This window comes from Rhinatrema bivittatum, chromosome 17 (genome assembly GCF_901001135.1).
Source record: "Rhinatrema bivittatum chromosome 17, aRhiBiv1.1, whole genome shotgun sequence".
Classification (NCBI taxonomy): Eukaryota; Metazoa; Chordata; class Amphibia; order Gymnophiona; family Rhinatrematidae; genus Rhinatrema; species Rhinatrema bivittatum.
The window spans coordinates 43,727,225-43,753,110 of NC_042631.1; the positions used below are offsets into that span (position 1 = coordinate 43,727,225).

General features: G+C 44.9%; 1 protein-coding gene across 1 annotated transcript in view; it reads left to right on the forward strand.

Annotated features, from left to right (window-relative positions):
* The window catches only part of LOC115079494 (extracellular matrix protein A-like), a 108,513-nt gene that overhangs the window by 78,068 nt on the left and 4,559 nt on the right, over positions 1 to 25,886 (forward strand). Inside the window, exons 29-36 of the mRNA XM_029583119.1 lie at positions 437 to 532; positions 1,397 to 1,525; positions 16,511 to 16,606; positions 17,497 to 17,625; positions 18,133 to 18,228; positions 19,050 to 19,178; positions 21,795 to 21,834; positions 23,556 to 23,679. Coding sequence (XP_029438979.1) covers positions 437 to 532; positions 1,397 to 1,525; positions 16,511 to 16,606; positions 17,497 to 17,625; positions 18,133 to 18,228; positions 19,050 to 19,178; positions 21,795 to 21,834; positions 23,556 to 23,679 — 839 coding nt within the window. The remainder of the gene's footprint in view (positions 1 to 436; positions 533 to 1,396; positions 1,526 to 16,510; positions 16,607 to 17,496; positions 17,626 to 18,132; positions 18,229 to 19,049; positions 19,179 to 21,794; positions 21,835 to 23,555; positions 23,680 to 25,886) is intronic.

Consider the following 25,886-nt stretch of genomic DNA (forward strand, 5'->3'; position numbering starts at 1 on the left):
CTTGCACCTGGTGGGTTGGATTTCAGGGATAAATGAGTTGGCACATTGTGAGGCCAGAACCAGCTTTAATGAGAGCCTCGACCATTGTAGGAAAGCTCCTCCTCCTTGATTTAAATGGTCTGATGGAAACTTGTAGCATTGATGAGGGATTTCCTCATCTCCAGGAGCGAAGGTCTTATGGTGCATTAGCAGCAGGCTCTGTAATTAATGATAAAACTGAGAATAGGAAAATCTGCACAAACCTTACTCATACTGCAAAAGTAGAATGTTCCTTAATTTGACTCTTCCACACTCCATGTAACTCACGTTATTCCCGCTACCACGTCTATCATCTTCTACAAATGCATGTGAACACTGCATGGACGCAGCCCAAGGAAAGTATAAAAATCTCTAGCCGATGGCTAAGATTCTTCCTGTGATTTTGTTTCCTCACTAGGGATTCCAGTATTTCCAGATGGATGGACAATGTTGTGGGGAATGTAAGCAGACAGACTGTGTCGTACTTCTGGAGTCCGAGGCTATCACAATCAAGGTTAGTATGGCTCACTGTATAACAGGACACTCTCAGGAGAGTGATATGCAATTCCTAATATCAGGCTTTCAACTTATGTTCTTACCAATATGTTGTTTAGACAAGTATTAATTTTAATTGGTATTGCAGAGGGATTTTTTATTCTTGGACTAGCCAGCTTCCAGCCCAGTGAGAACCTGCTTAAGGCCCAGAGTCCTTCCAGGTAACAGAGCACCTAGGGCTGAAGATTCATCCCTGTCTCATCTGGAGGTGTTTGCCAGCTCCAGATTTACCACAACAATCCTCTTATCAGAAAACAGAGATCGTGGCTCTCTAAGAAGCCTGGCCAAGGTGCACCCCATCAGTGGACAGTAGATACCACTCCATTTATTTCAAAATGTAGTTATTATTCCCAAGATTTTACCAAAATTTACAGCTCTTACTGCCAAGATTACCATATTTAGAAGGCCCCTGTAATTGGAACATTCCCATTTTTTAGCACTCATAGGTCCAGTAATCCTGATAAGTAGCTAGGCCTAGGTGGTTTATCTCCTGTTATTAGTACGACACAAATATTGTCTTGACTGGAGAGTTGCATTTTAAATAGATTGCTCTGAGGTAACATGAACTAAAAACCTACAATGTGAAAATGATGAATAATAATTTATTGTGAACTAACAGTGCTAAGTGTAAGAAATGTGCTCCACATGGTGTGCTCCACTTAAGCTTTAATCCAGAACAGAAATACATCAAATACTGAATGCTGGATACCATGACTTAAGACACATTTGCAGCTTAGACATATAAACTATTAATTATAAAAGTTCCCTGATGATCATCTCTCCTTGGTTCTACGTAAACTCATTTTCTTAAATCTCTTTCCAGCCTGGTGAAATTTACAATGTTACAGGTGACTACTGTACTTATTATGAATGCATCTACACCAATGATTCCTTTATCACAGAGGAAGTACATACATCCTGCTTCTACCTCGACTCTGCCATGTGTGCTCTAGTGAGTATTCTTTAGCTTGATACTTAAGCAGAACAAATGTCCTTTGCTTTTACCAGGGAGAGTAATTTTCGACAGTCCATGAAAGTCAGCAAGTATGCCTGTAAATTGGTGCATATAAAGTTACAGGAGGTGCGCAGTTTCTAAAATAGCATGCACCTGTACCCCGAAAGTACGTGCGTATGTTTCAGTGCACAAATATGTTTGTAATGCAGGGAAACACATATTTTCCCTGTTTCATAAAAATATGTATGGGGAGGCTGATATTTAGTGTTTCCTGTTCGTACCCGGATCAGTCCAGACAGTTGGTTGAGTCTCCTGTCCAGCAGATGGAGATAGAGAAAAAACTAAAGGGTATCCTATATCAGAACAGTGCTGACCCTGCATCCCTTCAGTATTTCTCTATCTCCAGCAGATGCAGATAGCAGACCATGCGGCTCCCCTCTAGTCAGCTAGATTGTTTGGGAAAATCTACTTTCTCCCTCTTTCTGTCTTATTTGGATCAAGCAAGTACTTAATTTCTAATTTCAGTTTTCAAAAAAAAAAAAAAGATCTTAAAGTTTTCATTTCTTTCTGGGTGCCTAGGGAAGTTTTGCCCCTTGAGATCCTCAGCCTAGCACCCTACCCAGTGACCTGTGTCCCTGGCTAGGGGTGAAACTGGTGGTCCAGTCCCTCCCCTGCACAGACCCAAAGACGCAGCATACCTCGGGTCTGCTGCAGAGAAGTTCCTCTGCTTCTTCAACTTTACCAACAAGTTAAAAAAAAAAACCCCAAAAACCCTTCCATTGGGGGAAAGAGCGGGTGGCTGAAATTTCACTTCCCTACTCTGAGCCAGGCACCAGCGATTCTTGCCGTCTCACACGTGACAGATCTGCCCCCCCCCCCCTCTCTTCCTTAGGACCCTTACTTTTCAATATATTTATAAATGATCTGGAAAGAAATACGACAAGTGAGATAATCAGATTTGCAGATGACACAAAATTGTTCAGAGTAGTTAAATCACAAGCAGATTGTGATAAATTGCAGGAAGACCTTGTGAGACTGGAACATTGGGCATCCAAATGGCAGATGAAATTTAATGTGGATAAGTGCAAGGTGATGCATATAGGGAAAAATAACCCATGTTATAGTTACACAATGTTAGCTTCCATATTAGGAGCTACCACCCAAGAAAGATGTAGGCGTCAGAGTGGATAACACATTGAAATCGTCGGTTCAGTGTGCTGCGGCAGTCAAAAAAGCAAACAAAATGTTGGGAATTATTAGAAAGGGAATGGTGAATAAAACGGAAAATGTCATAATCCCTCTATATCGCTCCATGGTGAATACTGTGTACAATTCTGGTCGCTGCACCTCAAAAAAGATATAATTGCGAAGGAGAAGGTACAGAGAAGGGCAACCAAAATGATAAGGGGAATGGAACAGCTCCCCTATGAGGAAAGACTAAAGAGATTACGACTTTTCAGCTTGGAGAAGAGACGGCTGAGGGGGGATATAATAGAGGTGTTTAAAATCATGAGAGGTCTAGAACGGGTAGATGTGAATCGGTTATTTATTCTTTCGGATAATAGAAAGACTAGGGGGCACTCCATGAAGTTAGCGTGTGGCACATTTAAAACTAATTGGAGAAAGTTCTTTTTCACTCAACGCACAATTAAACTCTGGAATTTGTTGCCAGAGGATGTGGTTAGTGCAGTTGGTATAGCTGTGTTTAAAAAAGGATTGGATAAGTTCTTGGAGGAGAAGTCCATTACCTGCTATTAAGTTCACTTAGAGAATAGCCACTTCCATTAGCAATGGTAACATGGAATAGACTTAGTTTTTGGGCACTTGCCAGGTTCTTATGGCCTGGATTGGCCACTGTTGGAAACAGGATGCTGGGCTTGATGGACCCTTGGTCTGACCCAGTATGACATGTTCTTATGTTCTTATGCCTCGATGGGCCTTTTGCCTCGCATGTGGAGAGCCTGCCTCGGAGGTGGCAGCTCCTCTGCGCCGGAGAGTTCAGCTGGTCGTTCCTGGCCCTGCAGATGTGCTGCAAGGATGGCCCCGTGCCTGCAAACTGCGGGAACAGCATCCATTTTGGCTTCAAACCTCGCTGAAGATTCTGAGCCTGATGGGGGCAGGGACTTGATTTTTCCTCACACACACACACACACACACCCTCACAATTTAAGCCCCGTGGACCCCCCAGATGCCAGTTCTGACCCAGGCAAAACTCCAGGGCTTTTTTCAGCTGATTTTGTTCTCCTCATGCATAAGGCTTATGTTGCCAGCCTTCTACAACAGGATGACCCACCAGATTCTCAGCTGCCTGCCTGCCCTCCTCCTGCCAAGGTCCCTAGATCAGCGGCAGTGCAGATGCCCAGGTCCCCAGACTCTCAAGGGCGAGCAGGGTTCAGTGGTCCCAGGGGTTCCGGTCCCTCCGGCCCCCACTGATCCGTCTGCTCCAATACCGGACCCTGACCCGGATGCCAATGTCCTCGCTCTGAATCCACCAATAGAGGGGGACGACCCCAGGGTGTTGCGGCAGTCAAAAAAGCAAACAGAATGTTGGGAATTATTAGAAAGGGAATGGTGAATAAAACGGAAAATGTCATAATGCCTCTGTATCGCTCCATGGTGAGACCGCACCTTGAATACTGTGTACAGTTCTGGTCGCTGCATCTCAAAAAAGATAATTGCGATGGAGAAGGTACAGAGAAGGGCTACAAAAATGATAAGGGTAATGGAACAACTCCCCTATGAGGAAAGACTAAAGAGATTAGGACTTTTCAGCTTGGAGAAGAGATGACTGAGGGGGGATATGATAGAGGTGTTTAAAATCATGAGAGGTCTAGAATGGGTGGATGTGAATCGGTTATTTACTCTTTCGGATAGTAGAAAGACTAGGGGGCACTCCATGAAGTTAGCATGGGGCACATTTAAAACTAATCGGAGAAAGTTCTTTTTTACTCAACGCACAATTAAACTCTGGAATTTGTTGCCAGAGGATGTGGTTAGTGCAGTTAGTATAGCTGTGTTTAAAAAAGGATTGGATAAGTTCTTGGAGGAGAAGTCCATTACCTGCTATTAAGTTCACCTAGAGAATAGCCACTGCCATTAGCAATGGTAACATGGAATAGTCTTAGTTTTTGGGTACTTGCCAGGTTCTTGTGGCCTGGATTGGCCACTGTTGGAAGCAGGATGCTGGGCTTGCTGGACCCTTGGTCTGACCCAGTATGGCATTTTCTTATGTTCTTATGGATCTGCTTATACCCCATGTTCTGGCCGAGTTGGGCTTAGATGCCCCTCCAGAGGGCAACGCTTCTGCCACAGCTTCTAGCAACGTTGACTCAGTCCTCACCAGCCTGAGGGCACCCCCGCACACCTTCCCTTTCCATCCGATGCTAATGCAGTTCCTGCTCCGGGAATGGGAGACACCAGAAGCCGGTTTAAGTGGCTTCTGGTGTCTCCCAGCTTGTCCATGGCAGAGCCATGGACAAGCTGTACCTGCTTCCAGACCCGTGTCTGGATATGCTCCGGGTCCCTAAGATGTATGCCTCGGTCTCCGCTGTCATGAAGCGCACTACTATACCAGTCGTGGGGGCGACTGCGTTGAAAGATCTTCAGGATCGCAAATTGGATGTCTACCTCAAAAGGGTTTTTGAGGTCCTAGCACTTGGAGTCCGGGCGACAGTCTGTAGCCGTCTCATGCAGTGGGCAAGCCTTAGGTTGGTTCAACAACTATTCAGCACCCAGGACCTACCGTCTGCAGAGCCAGAACAGGCAGAGCGGCTGGAAGGCGCCAATGCGTATGGGGCGGATGCCCTCTACGATCTTCTCAGGGTGCAGGTCAGAGCTATAGTTTCGGCGGTGTCCACTAGACGTCTCCTCTGGCTTCGTAATTAGAAAAGTGGACTCCTCTTCTAAATCACAGTTGGGCACTCTCCCATTCAAGGGGAAGTTGCTCTTCGGGGAGGACCTGGAGCAGCTTATTAAATCTCTTGGGGACAATAGGGTGCATAAGCTGCCAGAGGACTGCCCTCGGCAATCCAAATCCTTTTTTCCTTCGCGCTCTCGGTTCAGGGGTCAGCGCAGATACAACAGGCCGAGAGGGGCTTCCCAAAGACCCACCTCCACTAGATCCCAGTCTTGGTCTAATTCCTTTCGTGGCGGACAGCTGTTCTGGGATACGAACCGTTCAGGTTCCACCTCAAAGTCCTCCCAATGAAATGCGGCCGGCCCATTCCTCCGCTCCCGCTTTAGGTGGACGTCTGCCCCTTTTTCTCCGGGAATGGGCCAACATCACGTCGGATCAGTGGGTCCTCGATGTGATCGCCAATGGCTACGCGTTAGACTTTGCTCAGGAACTCCCCGGCCGCTTTCTAATCTCTCCCTGTGGCTCTTGGAAGCGTCCAGCGGTGTGCCAGACTCTGGGTAGGCTACAGGAGCTCGGGGCCATAGTCCCTATACCCCTGGAGGAACAGGGATCCAGCCAGTATTCCATCTATTCGTCGTGCCCAAAAAGGACGGCTCCTTCCGACCGATCCTGGACCTCAAGAGGGTCAACCAAGCTCTCTGGGTGCCCCATTTTCGGGGACATAGCAGCGGTTTTCTCAGGCGAATTTCTGGTCTCTCTCGACTTGACAGAGGCTTACCTGTATATCCCAATCCGCCATGACCATCAGAAGTATCTCCACTTCGCCATTCTGGGAAACCACTTCCAGTTCCGGCCGCTTCCGTTCGGCCTGGCCACCGTGCCGTGTACGTTCACCAAGGTCATGATAGGATCAGTCATCCAGGTAAGGGTGGACCAGGACTTTGTCGGGAGGGAGTCCTGATCCACCCTTACCTGGATGACTGGCTCATCCAGGCCAAGTTGGAGAACCTGTGCACTGCAGCGGTCGACAGGGTCATGACTTTTCTCTCCTCCCTCAGGTGGATTGCCAACTTCTCCAAGAGTCACCTCTAGCCCTCCCAGGTCCTGGAATTTCTAGGAGCTCATTTCAACACCCGCGTGGGCAAAGTCCTACTGCCCGAGCACTGGGCGCTTAAGCTCATGAACCAGGTACAACATCTCTTATCTCTTTCGGTACCCACGGCCTGGGACTATCTCCAGGTCCTGGGGTCCATGGCTTCCACCATAGATCTGGTTCCTTGGGCTTTTGCGCATATGCGTCCTCTACAGAAAGTGTTGCTGTCCCACTGGAAGCCGGTCTCGCAGGAGTTCCAAACACCCCTACCACTCTCAGACTCTACCATTGCCAGCATGCAGCAGTGGCTTTCACTCGCCCATCTCTTGAAGGAGTACCTTTGGAGATACCCCAGTGGATCGTTGTGACAACGTATGCCAGCCTCTCCAGCTGGGAAGCGGTGTGTCAGCAACAGTCTACACAAGGACAGTGGTCTCCTGTGCAATCCCGATGGCACATCAATCATCTGGAAGCCCGAGCTGTCCGTCTGGCACTCAAGATGTTCCTGCCCTTGCTCCGTCACAAAGCCGTGCGGGTCCTCTCCGACAATGCCATCACAGTGGCATTGTCAGAGAGAGCAATGGCCTGGTGCCACCCTGACGATTGATGTAAGCTGCTTACATCAATCGCCAGGGTTGCACCAGGAGTCGTCTGGTGAGTCTGGAGGCCAGCAAACTGCTCTCCTGGGTGGAGAGATACCTGAGTCATCTGGCAGCTTCCCACATTACGGAGACGGAGAATGTGCAAGCAGACTTCCTCAGCCAACAACACCTAGACCCCAGAGAGTGGGAGTTGTCCGACGAGGCGATGAATCTTCTGGGGCACAAGTGGGGAGTTCCTCACCTTGACCTGATGGCTACCCTGAACAACACAAAGGCTCCCAGATTTGTCAGCTGCAGACAGGAGCACTGCTCAGCAGGGGTGGATGCCCTGGTTCTTCCCTGGCCTCACGACATTCTTCTCTACATGTTCCCACCTTGGCCTCTGGTGGGAAAGGTACTCAGAAGGATAGAACTCCACAAGGGGCCAGTCATTCTCGTAGCACCGGAATGGCCTCGGAGACCGTGGTTCGCGGACCTAGTGAACCTAACAACTGATGGTCCTCTTCGCCTCGGTCACCTCCCAAACCTGCTCCGCCAAGGACCAGTATTTTTCGATCAGGCGGATCATTTTTGTCTAGCGGCCTGGCTTTTGAGCGGCGGCGCCCGAGAAAGAAAAGATATAAGGAAGAAGTTATCTCCATTCTCCTGCAGGCAGGGAAGACCTCTACCTCTCTTACTTACATCCGCGTATGGAGAGTGTTTGAGAATGCATATGCTGAGTCTGGAGTCCAGGCACCCAATGCTCTGGTGTCTTAGGTCCTTTCTTTCCTGCAGTCTGGTCTCTCCAAAGATTTGTCTTTCAGTTATCCGTGGGTGCAGGTTTCGGCCCTCTGTTCTCTCCTTGGGCGTATCAATGGTTACACGGTGGCGACTCATCCGGATGTCATTCGCTTCCTTAGAGGGGCCAAACATTTAAACCCACCTGTCTGGCCTACTTGTCCGTCTTGGAGCCTCAATTTGGTGCTTCAAGCCCTTTGCGAGCCGCCTTTCGAACCTCTCCGACAGGCCACGCTTAAAGACCTCACTCTTAAGACAGTATTTTCGGTCTCTTTTTGCTCTGCCAGGAGAGTGTCCGAGCTCCAAGCCTTGTCTTGTCGGGAGCCCTTTCTCCGCTTTTCTGACTCAGGTGTTTCCCTCAAGATGGTGCCATCCTTTCTTCCAAAGGTCGTGTCTTCTTTTCACGTCAATCAGTCAGTGGAGCTTCCTGCCTTTTCTCCTGAAAACATTGCACACACCTCTGGCGGGGACCTCCAATACTTACAGGTTACTAATGAATTTCGCATCTCTGATCATCTCTTTGTCCTATGGCGCAGCCCAAATAGAGGTAACAAGGCCGCTAAGGCTACATTGCTTGCTGGCTGAAGGAGGCCATTGCGTCTGTTTATATCTGTTGTGGCCGATCGGTTCCGTAGGGTTTGAAGGCCCATTCTTTGCGTGCGCAATCTACTTCTTGGGCAGAGAGTAAGTCAGTCTCTCCTCAGGAAATCTGCAGGGCGGCTACGTAGAAGTCTCAGCATGCATTTGCTTGTCATTATCGCCTCGACATCCAGGCGCCAGTGTTTGGCTCCTTCGGCAGGCAGGTGCTTTGAGCGGGTTTGTCTCGATCTCACCCTCTTTAGGGAAGCTTTGGTACATCCCACTGTCTGGACTGATCCAGGTACATACAGGGAAAGGAAAATTGGTTCTTACCTGCTAATTTCCATTCCTGTAGTACCATGGATCAATCCAGACTCCCGCCTGGGCTATGGTTTCTTTTTGATTTGTCCACTTGAAGGTTTTTTCCTTTTTTGTTTGGTTCTTAACAGCATTTTGGATCCAGTTACTTCCTATCAGAACTTCAAGGCACCGGAAGTCTTTCTCAACTGGATATATATGTAAATGCGGTTCTTTCACGTGTTGATAGTTCACATTACATGTTGGTTGTTACTTGCTTGATCTTCTACTGGGTAACTGTACCTTTTCTTGCTTTGATAACGTTTATATTGAAGGGATGCAGGGCTATCACTGTCCTGATATAAGATACCCTTTAGTTTTTTCTCTGTCTCCATCTGCTGGACAGGAGGCTCAACTCACTGTCTGAACTGATCCGTGATACTACAGGAACGAAAATTAGCAGGTAAGAACCAATTTTCCTCTACTTAGCTGGATAAAAAGGGACTTCTCCGGGTAAACAGTGCTATGGTTTTGAGGTGTTGGAGTGGATTCTTGGGTACTGCGGTGATGACCACTCCCATGGGGAGAAGCCCCATGAGGAACCGCAGTACTAGGCTAGACTCTAGACATGCAGACACAGAGAAGTTGTATTTATTGTACAGCTCAATGGTACTGCCTGGGGAGCAGGCAGCAATGGAGGTAACCCGTGAAGTAGTCCAGGGGTCTTCAGCAGAGGAGACCAGTCTCACACTTGAGTAGATGATAGGCAGCGCAGCGTAGCAGGGACAGGTCCCGGAAGTAGAATGGAGCGCTGAAGATGAAGGGTTAGTACTCACTGAAGCAGAAGCTGTAGTTGAAGGTCCAGTCAGGCAGAAGTTGTTCAGTGGCAGGCACCAGATTAGGGAGAGCAGGCCCTCGAGGAGCGAGTACCTGGTGTCACAAGATAGGTACCTGAAATAGAGCAAAAGGGCCCCCGAGGAGCGGATACCCAGGTTAGAGATGAATTACCCCGAAGGGCAGAAAGGGCTTCCAGTGGCAGCTGGGATGCGGCAGAGCAGCTTAGACCGGAGGCAATCCAATCCTTGCTAACTCGGTTTGTTAGCAAATGAAGGGCAGGCTAAATACCAGGATGTGATGACGTCACTCGGAGGTGACGCCCCGAGGTTACCGCCATGACGTCGATATAGACGTGGGTGGTGTGTACGCGTGCACCCTAGGAGGCCCTCAGGAAAATCATGGCAAACACCGTCACAGTTGTCGATCCAGGGATGCCAGAGAGAGCGGCATGAAGACGTGGCAGCAGCCATCTTCCCAAGGCTTGGCAAGAGAGAAGGAAGAAATGTGAGGCACAGAGGTCAAAGCGGTCTGAGACCGACGGACACAACAGTACCCCCTTCAAAGGGCCCCCTCCAGACCCCCTACCTGGTCTAGGTTTTTGAGGATGCGATCGATGAAATTGACGAAGCATCTCCTTGTCCATGATATTAGCCAAAGGTTCCCAAGAGTTTTCTTCAAATCTGTATCCCTCCCATGACAGGAGGTATTCCCAAGCTCTGCCTCTCTTTTTTACATCAAGGATGGCATTAACCTTGTATTCGATGTCTTCTTCTGCATCAAATGGACTAGGTTCAGGTGTCTTGGTGGAAAACTCGCTAAGAACAAGCGGTTTCAGCAGTGAAACATGGAATGCATTGTGAATCCGCATAGCTGGAGGTTGTCTTAGACTATAGGTGAGAGAGCCCAACCGTCGGAGAATAGGAAAGGGTCCGACAAAGCGTGGAGCAAAATGAGCAGATGGAAGCTTAAGTCTCAGATGTTTGGTAGAAAGCCAAACTTTATCTCCAGGCTGGAATTCAGGAGCCTTACTTTGGTGCGCGTCATAGCCTTTCTTTGCTCTTTGTCCTGCTTTTTGGAGCATCTCTTTAGTATTTATCCAGAGCTGCTGTTTTTGGCAGTAGATTGAGCTGCCGGGGACGATACGGAAAGTGGAAGTGGTAAAGGTTGTCGTCCGTAGAGCACTTCAAATGGAGTAGATCCAGTAGATGACGCTGGATGCGAATTGATGGCAAATTCAACCCAGGGCAACAGTTCAGCCCAGTCATTCTGTCGTGAACCAACATAGGTGCAGAGGAACTGTTTGAGAGTTCTATTTATTCTCTCAGTTTGGCCATTTGACTGAGGATGATATGCAGAGGTGAAGTCAAGTGTGATGTCGAATTTCTTACATAAGGCTTTCCAGAACTTTGCTGTAAATTGAGCTCCTCTGTCAGAAACAATATGTTTAGGCATGCCATGTAGGCGAAAGATGTGACTGATGAATAACTTAGCAAGTTCCATGGCTGAAAGCAAGCCAGGGAGAGCCACAAAGTGAGCCATCTTCGAACATCGGTTCACTGTAACCCAAATGGTGTTGTTACCTCTGGAAAGTGACAGGTCCACCACAAAATCTGTTGCAATGTGGGTCCAGGGCTCATCCGGTGCTGACAAGGGTTGAAGCAGGCCCCAAGGACGTACGGGCGGAGGTTTCTGTCTGGCACAATTGGAACAGGAGGATACGTAAGCTAGAGTGTCTTCTTTCATGGTGGGCCACCAATAGTACTTTCGTAGCTTGGCCAGTGTTCGCCATTGACCAAGGTGTCTGGCCAGTTTCAAACCATGAGCCCATCTTAGCAATTTCTTTCTTAGATTGCAGGGCACAATGATCTTACCTGGGGGTACCAGATATGTAGCTGTGAGAATCACTCTCTTCGGGTCAATAATATGCTGGGGTTAATCAGGTATGTCCTTTGAGAGGAAAGAGCGAGATAGGGCATCTACTCTGACATTTTTGTCACTAGAGCAGTATTTCAGCACAAAGTCAAATCTGTTGAAGAACAGGGACCACATCGCCTGTCGATGGTTGAGGCACTGAGCATGACAGAGATACTACAGATTTTTGTGATCAGTGTAAACAGTAATCTGATGTTGGGCACCTTCAAGCCAGGGGCGCCATTCTTTGAATGCCATTTTTATTGCCAACAGTTCTTTATTCCCAATACCATAATTCTTCTCCGCTGGCGAGAAGCGTCGGGAAAAGAATGAACAGGGGTGCAGGATCTTTGAATCACTGGTCTGGCTTAGCACGGCCCCTACACCTAAATCAGAGGCATCGACTTCCATAATGAAGGGTCAAATAGGGACCGGATGGCGGAGACATGGTTTGCTTTGAAAGGTGTCTTTTAACTTCTGGAATGCCATCACAGCTTCCATAGACCAATTAGCAGCGTTGGCTCCCTTCTTAGTCATTGCTGTTAATGGTACAGTCAATGAAGAGTAATTTTTAATAAAGGTCCGGAAGTAATTGGTAAATCCCAAAAATCGTCTTAGAGCTTTTAGGCCCATGGGTTGTGGCCATTTTTGAATACTCACAAGCTTCTGAAGGTCCATTTGGAAACTATTGTTTCAGACAATGTAACTTTAAAAAGGGTATGGATTCTTTATGAAATTCACATTTAGACAAATTGGCGTACAAGCAGTTCTCGCAAAGTCTCTGCAGAACTTTTTTGACATCTTCCTGATGGGATTGCAGGTCCTGAGAAAATATCAAGATGTAGTCGAAGTAGACAACGTCACATTGATAGAGTGTCTCATTCATACTCATCAATACTCGTTCTATAATTTAAAAAAATCCCTCTATTCAATGACCTACTCAGTGACAACAAACCTGATTTCATTGCAATTACTGAAACCTGGCTCAAAAACACAGATTCCGTTCTAATAAACCAACTATCCAATCAAGTTTACAACACCTCTTCAATCCACAGAAAAAATAAAAAAGGAGGTGGTCTAATGCTTATATCTAAAAAAAAGCCTTCAACTAACAATTCGCCCATCTAACATTCCTCCACCATTTGAAATGACTCACCAAAACTCCAAATATGCCTCATTTACTGTCCTCCAGGAGCACTCGATAAAAACTGCTCACCTCTAATTGAATATATTATGAACAACATCTCCCTCAACAAACCCATAATCATACTTGGTGACTTCAACATACATTTCAACTTACCAACTCACTCAAAAACCTGCCAAACTATCACTGATGCACTATCAACCCTATATCTAGAACAAATAATCCTACCTCAAACTCATAAAGCAGGCCACACAATTGACCTCATCTTTGTCAACACTGAAATCTGGAAATCAATCTCTACCCACACCCCTGACCACCATCTAATCCAAGCTAACTTACATACCAACCTCAACCTTAAACCTCCTCAAGTCACCACAAACAAAATATCCTACTGTCCACCATTCAACATAGATCTTTTACAAAAAACTCTTCAATCCGAATTAAACAGTCAAGTTGTTTAATGAATCCTGTTGTTCGGAGATTCGCTGGGCTAGGCCCGGATTGGCCTGCAAAGCGGTGAGAAGAGCCGAATCCATAGAGTTAGCAATCTGTTATGATTTTGAGGTGTTGGAGTGGATTCTTGGGTACTGCGGTGATGGCCACTCCCAAGGGGAGGAGCCCCGTGAGGAATCACAGTGCTAGGCTAGACTCTAGACATGCAGACACAGAGAAGTTGAATTTTTTGTACAGCTCGATGGTACTGCCTGGGGAGCGGGCAGCAGTGGAGGTAACCCAGTGAAGTAGTCCAGGGGTCTTCATCAGAGGAGAACAGACTCACACTTGAGTAGATGATAGGCAGCGCAGCATAGCAGGGATAGGTCCCGGAAGTAGAATGGAGCACTGAAGCTGAAGACAGACTGAAGAGTTAGTACTCACTGAAGCAGAAGCTATAGTTGAAGGTCCAGTCAGGCAGAGGTTGTTCAGTGGCAGGCACCAGATTAGGGAGAGCAGGCCTTCAAGGGGCGAGTGCCCGGTGTTCCAAGATAGGTACCTGAAATAGAGCAGAAGGGCCCCCGAGGAGCGGGTACCCAGGTTAGAGATGAATTACCCCAAAGGGCAGAAAGGGCTTCCAGCAGCAGCTGGGAAGCGGCAGAGCAGCTTAGACTGGAGGCAATCCAATCCTTGCTAACTCAGTTGGTTAGCAAACGAAGAGCAGGCTAAATACCAGGAAGTGATGATGTCACTCGGAGGGGACGCCCCCGAGGTTCCCGCCATGACGTGGATATAGATGTAGATGGCGTGTGCGCACGCACCCTAAGACGCCCACAGGAAAATCATGGCGAACACCGTCGCCGTTGCCGATCCGGGGACGCCGGAGTGGCATGAAGAAGCGGTAGCAGCCATGGCAGCAGCCATCTTCCCAAGGCTTGTGGAGAGAGAAGGAAGAAAGGTGAGGACAGTGGTCGAAGCCGTCTGAGACTGACGGACGCAACAAACAGCAGATGCTGAGTACTTAACTATGTTCAGCAGCTGCCAAATAGCTAGATAAGTATTTATCCAGCTAAGTACATGGCTGGATATCTTGGGAGAGGGTAATTGGAGGATCAGGATGGAGCTACTTATCTGGTTACCTGAATTGGATTCGGAACAATATTCAGACTTATCTGGTTAATTTAACCAACTAGGTTAGGCCTGCTCGATTTTCAGTCTTATTGGGTTAACTTAACTGATTAGGATAAAACTGCTCGATATTCAGAAATTTCTGGTTAAGTTAACAGAATAGGTTATATCTGCTCGATATTCAGACTTATAAGATTAAGTTAACCAAATGGGATAGACCTGCTCGATATTCAGACTTATCAAGTTAATTTAACGAAATGGGATAGACCTGCTCGATATTCAGACATATCTCGTTAAGTTAACCAAATCAATGAAACCTGCTTAATATTCAGCCTTATCTGGTTAAGCTAACAGAATAGTTTAGTCCTGCTCAATATTCAGACTTAGCTGGTTAAGCTAACTGATTAGGTTAGATCTGCTCAATATTCAGACTTATCTGGTTAAGTTAACCAAATAATTTAGTCCTGCTCGATATTAAGACTTATCTGTTTAAGTTAATCGAATAGGTTAGACCTGCTCATTTGCATCTGCTCTCCAAATAAAAAGGGAGATCAGATGAAATCAAATAATGTGGTTTGCCTCAAAATTTACAACCCATATTATTTGAAAGTTAGCTATAAAGAAATGTAACTAACTTTCCCTGAAGTACTGGGATGATAACACAAGTCTCTGCGCTCCTGAGCTTAGGCCATAAAGGGGCTGATTTAACCCTGGAGCTCTTCTGCTCCCCTCCCACTCTGGGCAGTAAAATCAATGGAAGTCTATAAGAGACCTTCACCTACCCCCCAACCCCTGAGGCCCTCACTGTGTTCCAAAACCCCTCCCTGTTCTCCAAAAACTCAACTCCTTGGCCCTTCTAGTCAATTTGGCCTCCCCAGGTGGGTTACAAATATCCCTGATGGTATAATATGGAAGGTCTGAGCTCCCCATATACTCTAGTGCCAACACCATATTCAAAGTGGTGCCAGCTGTCCTCAAACACTGCTTTTCCCCATCATGTGACAGGACCAAAGGAGCACCTGAGCCCAACTGGCTCCATTTTGAATATCAGGTCTGCACCATAGCATAGGCTGTACACTGTCCTTCTACACTAGACATCTTGTAAGTTGTCAGGTTAAGGACCAGTGCATCATACTCACTCAGGAATTGTCTCTCAGTACTGATTTCTTGTTAACAGTGGTCACAAAATAGCATTGCCTGACTTACGCACTGCAGTTAAAACTTAAACAGGTGGTTTGAGTTCACAGTAGTTTCTCTTCATAAAACACAGACACAGCAAGAGACAAGGCTTCTACTTACAGAAGTGGTTCAAAGTTTCACATAATGATACATTCATCAGACACTGTGATGCGATTTTCTGAACCATGCTTGTATTATATATAAAACAAAGTTTAATTTTTAAGTATGGAGGAATTTTCAAACCTTAACATTTTGATGTTTAGCACCCATTTTTTTTTTTTGATGTTTAGCACCCATTCTCAAAAGGATACCATGAGCACATGTTCCCTGTTACCATACACACTTGTAGGGGAATTAATGTGGCACTTTTAAATTAAAAAAAAAGATTCCCCTTATCTCCTATTATGTGTTTTTACAGGATTGTTCTGGGGCCTAGTGGTGGTGGTGGTGGGGGGTGGGGGGTGTCATATGACTGATGAGTTCATCAAAATCTCAAGGGGTTGAGGGAGGCAGTGGTTTATGGATCTGAATATCAATGGGGTAGGGGGAAGAGCGCGTAAGGCTGAAAGTTCACCGGGAGTGCCCAATGCCCTTGCACCGTCCCGTGCCTCCACTCCAGGAATAACAACTTCTAACTTCTGTCAGATTAAATGGTTCAAAACACAAACGGAGGCTTTCATTTTCTGCAACTCTGAAGCCGGCTGCCTCTTGCACCTGGTGGGTTGGATTTCAGGGATAAATGAGTTGGCACATTGTGAGGCCAGAACCAGCTTTAATGAGAGCCTCGACCATTGTAGGAAAGCTCCTCCTCCTTGATTTAAATGGTCTGATGGAAACTTCTAGCATTGCTGAGGGACTTCCTCATCTCCAGGAGCGAAGATCTTATGGTGCATTAGCAGCAGGCTCTGTAATTAATGACAAAACTGAGAATAGGAAAATGTTCAGAAACCTTACTCATACTGCAAAAGTAGAATGTTCCTTAATTTGTCTCTTCCACACTCCGTGTAACTCATGTTATTCCCGCTACCACGTCTATCATCTTCTACAAATGCATGTGAACACTGCATTGACACTGCCCAAGGAAAGTGAAAAGAACTCTCACCTAAGAATGGCTAAGAGTCAGCCTGTGATTTTGTTTCCTCACTAGGGATTCCAGTATTTCAAGATGGATGGACAATGTTGTGGGGAGTGTAAGCAGACAGACTGTGTCGTACTTCTGGAGTCCGAGGCTATCACAATCAAGGTTAGTATGGCTCACTGTATAACAGGACACTCTCAGGAGAGTGATATGCAATTCCTATTATCATGCTTTCATTTTTCAGCCTATGTTCTTACCAATATGTTGTTTAGACGAGTACTAATTTTAATTGGTATTGCAGAGGGATTATTTTTTCTTGGACTAGCCAGCTTCCAGCCCAGTGAGAACCTGCTTAAGGTCCAGAGTCCTTCCAGGTAACAGAGCACCTAGGGCTGAAGATTCATCCCTGTCTCATCTGGAGGTGTTTGCCAGCTCCAGATTTACCACAACAATCCTCTTATCAGAAAACAGAGATCATGGCTCTCTCAGAAGCCTGGCCAAGGTGCACCCCATCAGTGGACAATAGATACCACTCCATTTAGTTCAAAATTTACAATTATTACTCTCAAGATTACCATATTTAGAAGGCCCATGTAATTGGAACATGCCCATTGTTACATACTGCTCACCCCTGGTCAATGCCCCACCAAAGTGTTCTCTTTGTAGCACTCATAGGTCCAGCAATCCTGATAAGTAGCAAGGCCTAGGTGGTTTATCTCCTGTTATTAGTACGACATAAATATTGTCTTGACTGGAGAGTTGCATTTTAAATATATTGCTCTTAGATAACATGGACCAAAAGCCTACAATATGAAAATAATCAATAATAATTTATTGTGAACTAACAGTGCTAAGTGTAAGAAATGTGCTCCACATGGTGTGCTCCACTTAAGCATTCATCCAGAACAGAAATACATCAAATACTTAATGCTGGAAACCATGACTTAAGACACAACATTTGGAGCTTAGACATATAAACTATTAATTATAAAAGTTCCCTGATGATCATCTCTCCATGGTTCTACATAAACTCATTTTCTTAAATCTCTTTCCAGCCTGGTGAAATTTACAATGTTCCAGGTGACAACTGTACTTATTATGAATGCATCTACACCAATGATTCCTTTATCACAGAGGAAGTACATACATCCTGCTTCCACCTCGACTCTGTCATGTGTGTCCTAGTGAGTATTCTTTAGCTTGACACTTAAGCAGAACAAATGTCCTTTGCTATTACCAGGGAGAGTAATTTTCAACAGTCCATGAAAGTCAGCAAATATGCCTGTAAATTGGTGCATATAAAGTTACAGGAGGTGCGCAGTTTCTAAAATAGCATGCACCTGTACCCCGAAAGTACGTGCATATGTTTCAGTGCACACATATGTTCGTAATGCAGGGAAACACATACTTTCCCTGTTTCATAAAAATATGTATGGGGAGGCTGTTATTTAGTGTTACTTAGCTGGATAAATAGGGACTTCTCAGGGTAAACGGCAGCTGCTGAGTACCTAGCTACGTTCAGCAGCTGCCACTTATTTATCCAGCTAAGTACATAGCTGGATACCTTGGGAGAGGGTAATTGGAGGATCAGGATGGAGCTACTTATCTGGTTACCTGAACTGGATTGAAGTGAAAAGAACTCTCACCTAAGAGTGGCTAAGAGTCGGCCTGTGATTTTGTTTCCTCACTAGGGATTCCAGTATTTCAAGATGGATGGACAATGTTGTGGGGAGTGTAAGCAGACAGACTGTGTCGTACTTCTGGAGTCCGAGGCTATCACAATCAAGGTTAGTATGGCTCACTGTAGAATAGGACACTCTCAGGAGATTGATATGTAATTCCTAGTATCAGGCTTTCAGCCTATGTTCTTACCAATATGTTGTTTAGACTTAAGTGTTAATTTTAATTGGTATTGGAGAGGGATTTTTTTTTCCTTGGACCTGGCAGCTCTCAGCCCAGTGAGAACCTGCTTGAGACCCAGGGTCTTTCCAGGTAACAGAGCACCTAGGGCTGAAGATTCATCCCTGTCTCATCTGGAGGTGCTTACCAACTCCAGTTTTACCACAACAATCCTCTTATCAGAAGACAGAGATCATGGCTCTCTCAGGAGCCTGGCCAAGGTGCACCCCATCAGTGGACAGTAGATACCACTCCTTTGTTTATTTCAAAATTTACAGTTCTTACTCCCAAGATTACAAAATTTAGAGTTCTTACTCCCAAGATTACGATATTTAGAAGGCCCATATAATTGGAACATGCCCATTTTTACGTACTGATCACTCCTAGTCAATGCCCCACCAAAGTGTTCTCTTCGTAGCACTCATAGGTCCATTTGCCCTGATAAATAGATTGCCCTAAGGTAACATGGACCAAAAACCTACAATGTGAATGTGATCAATAATAATCTATTGTGTACTAACAGTGCTAAGTGTAAGAAATGTGCTCCACATGGTGTGATCCACTTAAACATTCATCCAGAACAGAAATACATCAAATATTTAATGTTAGATACCATGACTTAAGACACAACATTTGCAGCTTTGATACATAAACTATTAATTATAAAAGTTCCCTGATGATCATCTCATTTTCTTAAATCCCTTTCCAGCCTGGTGTCATTTACAATGTTCCAGGTGACAACTGTACTCATTATGAATGCATCTACATCAATGGTTCCTTTATCACAGAGGAAGTACATACATCCTGCTTCCACCTCGACTCTAGCACCTGTGCCCCAGTGAGTATTCTTTAGCTTGATACTTAAGCAGAACAAATGTCCTTTGCTATTACCAGGGAGAGTAATTTTCAACAGTCCCTGAAAGTCAGCAAATATGCCTGTAAATTGGTGCATATAAAGTTACAGGAGGAGCGCAGTTTCTAAAATAGCATGCACCTGTACCCTGAAAGTATGTGTCTATGTTTCAGTGCACACATATGTTTGTAATGCAGGGAAACACATACTTTCCCTGTTTCATAAAAATATGTATGGGGAGGCTGATATTTAGTGCTACTTAGCTGGATAAATAGGGACTAAGTGGCAGCTGGTGAATATCCAGCCATGTTCTGCAGCTGCAACTTAGTCAGAGAAGTATTTATCCAGCTAAGTAGATGGGTGGACATCTTGGGAGCAGGTAATGTGAGGATCAGGATGGAGCGACTTATCCAGTTACCTGAACTGGATCCAGACTGAAAACAGACTTATCTGGATAAGTTAACTGAATAGGTTAGACCTGCTCGATAGGTGGAAAAGTATATGTATACGTTTGGTGATAGATCTGCTTACAAACGTTCAACTTCTGTGGAAACCACTGAACCCCGCCTAAAAAAAACCCCCTTTTTTTCCCCTTTAAGATGTACATGTGCCACTTCTATTATGCATGTACTTTAGGCTTTTTTCAAAATACCACTTTCACGTGGACCTTCTGATTTTATGTGTAGAAACATTTTGAGAATTCACCCCTACATGTTATTTGTAGTACATAATGGTAATCTCTGCATGTAGAGCATGTGTAACATGCAAACCAAAGGAGAGGATAATGGATAAGAAATACATTTAACTCAAGTCCCGATTTCTCCTGCATATACTAAATGATTGATGAAGATTAAAATGACCCATCCATTCTACCCAAAGGAAATGCGTCCACTTTGGGTAAATATGTGTTAAATCTCCTACACCAACCCCCCTTCCCCCATGTTTTCATACCCCCCACCACCACTGCGTGGCAAAACTCTACCTCAGTGACAGCCTCCACCACTTCCACTATTAGGCCATCCCATGTCCCACCATCTTGCCTCCTACAACATTAACAGCCAAGTAAACATCTGGATTCCATTTGTATCCTGTTAAACTCTGCAATAATCTCCATACCCAAGGTCCCCTCCATGTCCTGGTCTCTGTAAGAATATGGAAACTTCCAGCGACAGGTGTTTCCAGTGATGGGTATTAAATTATTCAGTGATAGGAAGGGCTGCACCCTGACCGGGTGAGTCATCGGTCCATATCAGGAAAGTTGAATCCACGAGAAAGGTAGGAAGGGCTGTGACTCTCTGAGCTCTGGGAAGGGAAATTGGTTTTGCCTTTTGATTGGGAGGAGTATTCACCCTCTGAAGTGGGTAAAGGGATTCCAGCAGAGGTCCTATAGTCTGCAGTGCTCCGGAATTTGTTTCTCCCTAATTCTCCGGGGCAGGACAGCTTGTCCGGGTGGCTGAAGACACCAATTAGATATTTAGGTATCTTTTTCCTAGGAGGATTCTCAAGTTCCTGGGGGGGGGGGGGGGGGTGTGAAGAGAGAAATTACCACATTGGGAACAAGAGGAGGACTCTGATTTTCTGGGGATAGGGAGATATCTATGAAGCTGAATTGCCGAACTGAAGTGCCAAAAAGTGGAATATAAATCAAAGAAATAAATAAATGTATACACGTGTCACTCAAGAAGCAGGAGAAGCTGTGAGGTCTGTATTCAGACATAGTCCGAATAGCAAAGTTAGCTAGATAAACATATCTGGCTAACATTGGAGGCATATCCAACAGTACAGCCACACTATTGAATATAGTCAATTATCTTAGTTATCTGGCTAACTATAGATGGCTACCTTAATTAGTTATCTGGTTAACTATAGCCAGCTAACTTTAGGACAGCTCTTTGACTCGACCAGACTTAGCTAGATAAGTCATATGGCTAACTCTGAATATCGTAGTTAGCCAGCTAACCTAGCCGGTTAACTCAACTCCTCCCAGTTACACCCCTGGACCACCCCTAACTTATCCGGCTAAATTCTAGCTTCCTAACTTATTAGCCGGCTGGAATTTAACTGGTAAATATTGAATATAGCTGGGTAAGTCATTTAGACAGATAACTATGGCTTCTGAATATGAACCTCTGTGTTTTTGTAATCAACTTGAAATTCTACAAATTGTTGTTCCTATTTTTGTACTGCTGACACTTTTGTAGGATATTAAGTGGAGCCAGCAGATAGGTGGGAGCTGTAAAGTCACAAACATAATACAAGAAAAAGGAGCAAGAGAACCTGGTCATGCCATACACGAGAGTGCCTTCTGCTGCACCCATAGCACCTTTGCTTTTGTCTTCAGGAAAATTATATTTTGAGTTTGGAACTGCACCCAGTTGTGGCCACTCCATGTGTGAGCGACTGTGCCTTTGCTGTTGCCATGGAAGACTCCTGATCCAGAGCTGCAGCCAGGATTTCCTCCACGCTGCAGTATTTGAAGGCGACCTCGTGCCTGCTTTCTGGGAGTGCCTAGAGAATGGGGGTCAGACTACGACAAAGTTGGACATGGTCTAAGGTTTCGTCCTAAGGCATCCTTTCTAATTCTATTTCTTTCCCCTACAGGGAACCCTAACCACATCTCCAGATGGATGCTGTCAAACATGTAAGGAAATGCTTGTTCCCTCCAAATTGAATTTATACCTTTCTAATACGTCACAGTTCTAACCTTTGCCTCACTCTGGGCTTTTATCAGTAAAGTTTATTAAAATACTGTATTTACTTCCCAGAATGTAGACATAGTGCATGTAATTAATGAACTCCTACTAGCCATTTCTGCGGCCTTTTTTCCCCGAAGCCATCTTTATCCTAGGCAGCAGGTTATGGGTAGCACAGAGGGCCGCACTGCCCTGAGGGACGGAAGGGCAGATCCTCTGAGATCTATTTATTTATTTAGTTATAACATTTATAAATCGCTTTCCAGCTTTTACAATAAAATCTTCCAAAGTGATGTACAAAACAAACAACATAAAACTTCAAGGATGGCCCTCTGTGCCACGCACTGCCAGTAGAAGCCACTATTGAAGAGCCACTGCCTTCACTACAAGCCTGGATCTGTGGGGGTTTTCAGGCCCAAATTCCTTGCACCTCAGCACTGCCTGGGCCGCGGGGCTGGCCCTGGCACTTTTATATGTGCACATGTGCGTAGTGGATTTATGAGAGATATCGCATGGACCTCTATTCTGCAAAATGTGCAAAACTCAGAGGTGTGTAAAACATGCAGAGGGTCAGAATTGACTATTTCTGACCCAGCCTGAATTGTTTTGTTGCGTCCGTGCAAAAGGATGCTACACAATGAATATCTCCATCTATGCAGCCCTTTATGGAGCTCAGAACTGACCCCCGAGCACTTTATCATCCATATTTGCACAAGTAGAGTAAGCGACTCCTTCAAGGACACACAGCGAGCGGACGATAAGGAATCAAACTAGATTTGCAGCTCTCTCCTCTACTACACTGTGCTGCCTTATAGACCATTCTGACAAGAACCTTTTTGTAACTATTAAGATTTTCCAAATAACTTATGCAGAACAAGACTGTTTAAATTCAAGCAAAATTTTCCTGTAGTTGGTGGCCTTGAATCAGTCACTAAAGTTCATAGTCCTCGTGCCATCTTTTGAGAAAAAAACCCATTAAATCATCAGCCTCCCCGGAGAAATTGTACTGGCTACAAAAGCTAATTATCAGTAGTGCACAAGCCCTCGTGCCTGAGGACCCTTTCAACACAGATACTGGTGAACATGGCTGTGAGAGTCAGTAGTGTGGTATTCCTTTGTTACATTCTCCAAGTGTTTTTTTATTCCTATCTTATATTGTGCTGCCACATGAACGCAGGGCCCTCTTCCTCAACAAATCTTGCTAAATTTGGTAGCAGAGTCTCTTTCTGAGCTGCCAACATGCTTATCAAATTTCAGCCAGATCCATACATGGGGGGGGGGGGAGGACAGCAGAGCACAGAGTACAAAGCGTGCTTTCTGTGTGCTATGCTAGAAGTGTACACTTTTATTCTCATAAAATGGACTACATCAGATACACATGCTGTCTGAATGTCACGAAGTCACCCTTCTTTGCCCCCATAGCTAACAATATGGATTATTATTTATGTTGTATAGCATTGTATGCACTTATTATTCACACATGGTGCAGTTAGTCTGCCTTCAGTAGCTGAGAGTCTCCCTTTATTCACAGGTCACAGGAAAATTGAACAAGGTCTCAAGCAGTTTTATTCTACCAGTCTTACTTGATGTCTAGCTCCAGAGTAAACTCAAGTATTGTACTTTTATCTGCATTTGAGGGAAGTTATTGGCTATCTGTTTGCTTTTCTAGGTGAACTTATGCCAGAGAGTTGTAAAATAAAAACGGAAAACATTACGCTCACTGTGGATGAATGTACATCAGCTGAAGAGGTCACGGTCAACTCATGTGAAGGAGCCTGCAATTCATTCTCGCTGTAAGTTGGAACAGGGCCAGTAAAAGGTTTTTTTCAGCCCTGTGCGAACAATTACTGTGCTGCCCCCCCCCCCCCCCCCCGCCATTCATTCATTCTCTGTCCCGGACCCACCAAAAAACGCCCAGCTCCCTCCAGTGACACAAACTTTAAAAAGTGACACCACTACTCCCCCACCCCCCTACCGACCTATAGCTGGTGCAAGGGTATTAGGTGCCCCAGGCGAACCTTACAGCCTTGCACAACACCCCCCCCCCCTGCTCCATTCCACACACACAGTTAAGAGTTATGAATTTATATTATAAATGAAAAATATTAAAGTACAGAATTCTGAGGTAAAAATATCACATTATATTTACATGCACTGCTGTGATGCCAACCAGAAATCCCTGTAAAAAAGACACTTGGAACCCATATGGTATCAGTCCTGTTGTGATGTGTGTTGGATGTGGACTTGACCCTCTGAAAGCCCTAAAACACTAATACACTTCCTATTAGGAGAATACCTCACCTCATTCACACATGCAGAACATAAACAGACCCTCACCAAATACAGAATAGAGCAACCATAAAGTAGAAATACAAACACGCAGAGAAAAACTGTATCGGAAACCGCAAGAAGCCAGACTCTCTATGCAGTGCAACAATGAAAAAACAGAACCATCACCATTCCTAAAACATCAAACAATAAAATCAAGAAATAAAATAAATACATAATAATACTAAAAACATACTAATAATATAATTTCAAAAAAGCTGATGAATAAAAGATTAAATAATTAAAAACTCATATTCAAGTTTTTTGAAATGTCTCAATCACCAATAAAATATTTCAAAACAGCAGACACATCAAATAACATCTGAAAAATAAAACTAAAAAGGATTTTAAAAATTCATACTCCTCATACCTGGGAACTTTGATTTCCAGTCACCCTGAGATTGTCATGGAGTAGTGGGAGAGGGATACACAAACTTTCTCCTGTCTTTTTATATATATATATATATATATATATATATATATATATGAATGAGAGCCTGCCTGGGTTGTGCATGTGAGAGAGAGAGAGAGAATGGGAGCAGCCTGGGGGGTGTGTGTGTGTGTGTGTGTGTGAGAGAAAGAAAATGAGAGCCTGCTTGGGTTGTGTACATGAGAGAGAGAGAATGGGAGCTGCCTGGGTTTTGTGTGTGTGTGTGTGTGTGCATATATATATATACACACACACACACACACACAAGCTCATACACACATACACTCCCTCTCAGACAAACCCACAAGTGTCTCCAGCTCTTCTTTGGTTGCGTGACACACTGAATACATGACCGTCATGGGGCTAAATGTAAACATATGCACTGCATCCACAGGAACTCCCTCCCCCCTAACAATGGGTGCAATTCACCATATAAAAAATATATTCTGGTTCTGGTGTCATCTGAGTTTAGCCCTCCTTATGAAAAGACAGTAATTTACCAGCAATGCATGTCCTATTGAGAAAACACAACAAATAAGATTGATACAAATGCCTCCATGCTAGTAAAATACCTCACCTCGGGCACACACATAGAATCGACCTTCACCAAGTACAGAAAGGCTGCAAATTACAAATATGGAGACAGAAACTGGAATGGAAATCCAAAAAAGCCAATCTGCATGCAGTGCGAACCTGGAGTAATGGAAAGAGAAATATAGCACCTAACACAGTCCCAGGATCTGCAATAATGCACACAAACTAACCCGCACAAAGTTACACCTGTATTATGGAACACACACAAACAGTAACAACCCTATCTAAGCAACACAACTATTAAACCAGGCCCTAAACACTATTACATTTCCTATTGGGAAAACAGAATAAGCCAAGCTGCTATAGAGCCCCACACAGAAATAATTGTAAAGCTATACTAATAAATGTTACAAAACAGCTGCTGAACAGAATAATATCCAACAATTAAAAGCTCATAAAAATTATTTAAAATTGTCCAACTATCAATAAAACATTTCAAAACAGCAGACATCACATAATAACCAATACTTAAAATGGTAGTTAATCAAGAAAAATAAACAAAAAAAGTCACCGTTACTTACTCTCTCCAGCAACTCTCCTATTCCCTTTCCCTTGCAGGCCAATAGCACTCACTAGAAACAGCCACTGCTGTTTCATCTGTCTTCATGGTCCTTGTCCTTAGGGCCCACGACCGGACACAGACACTGA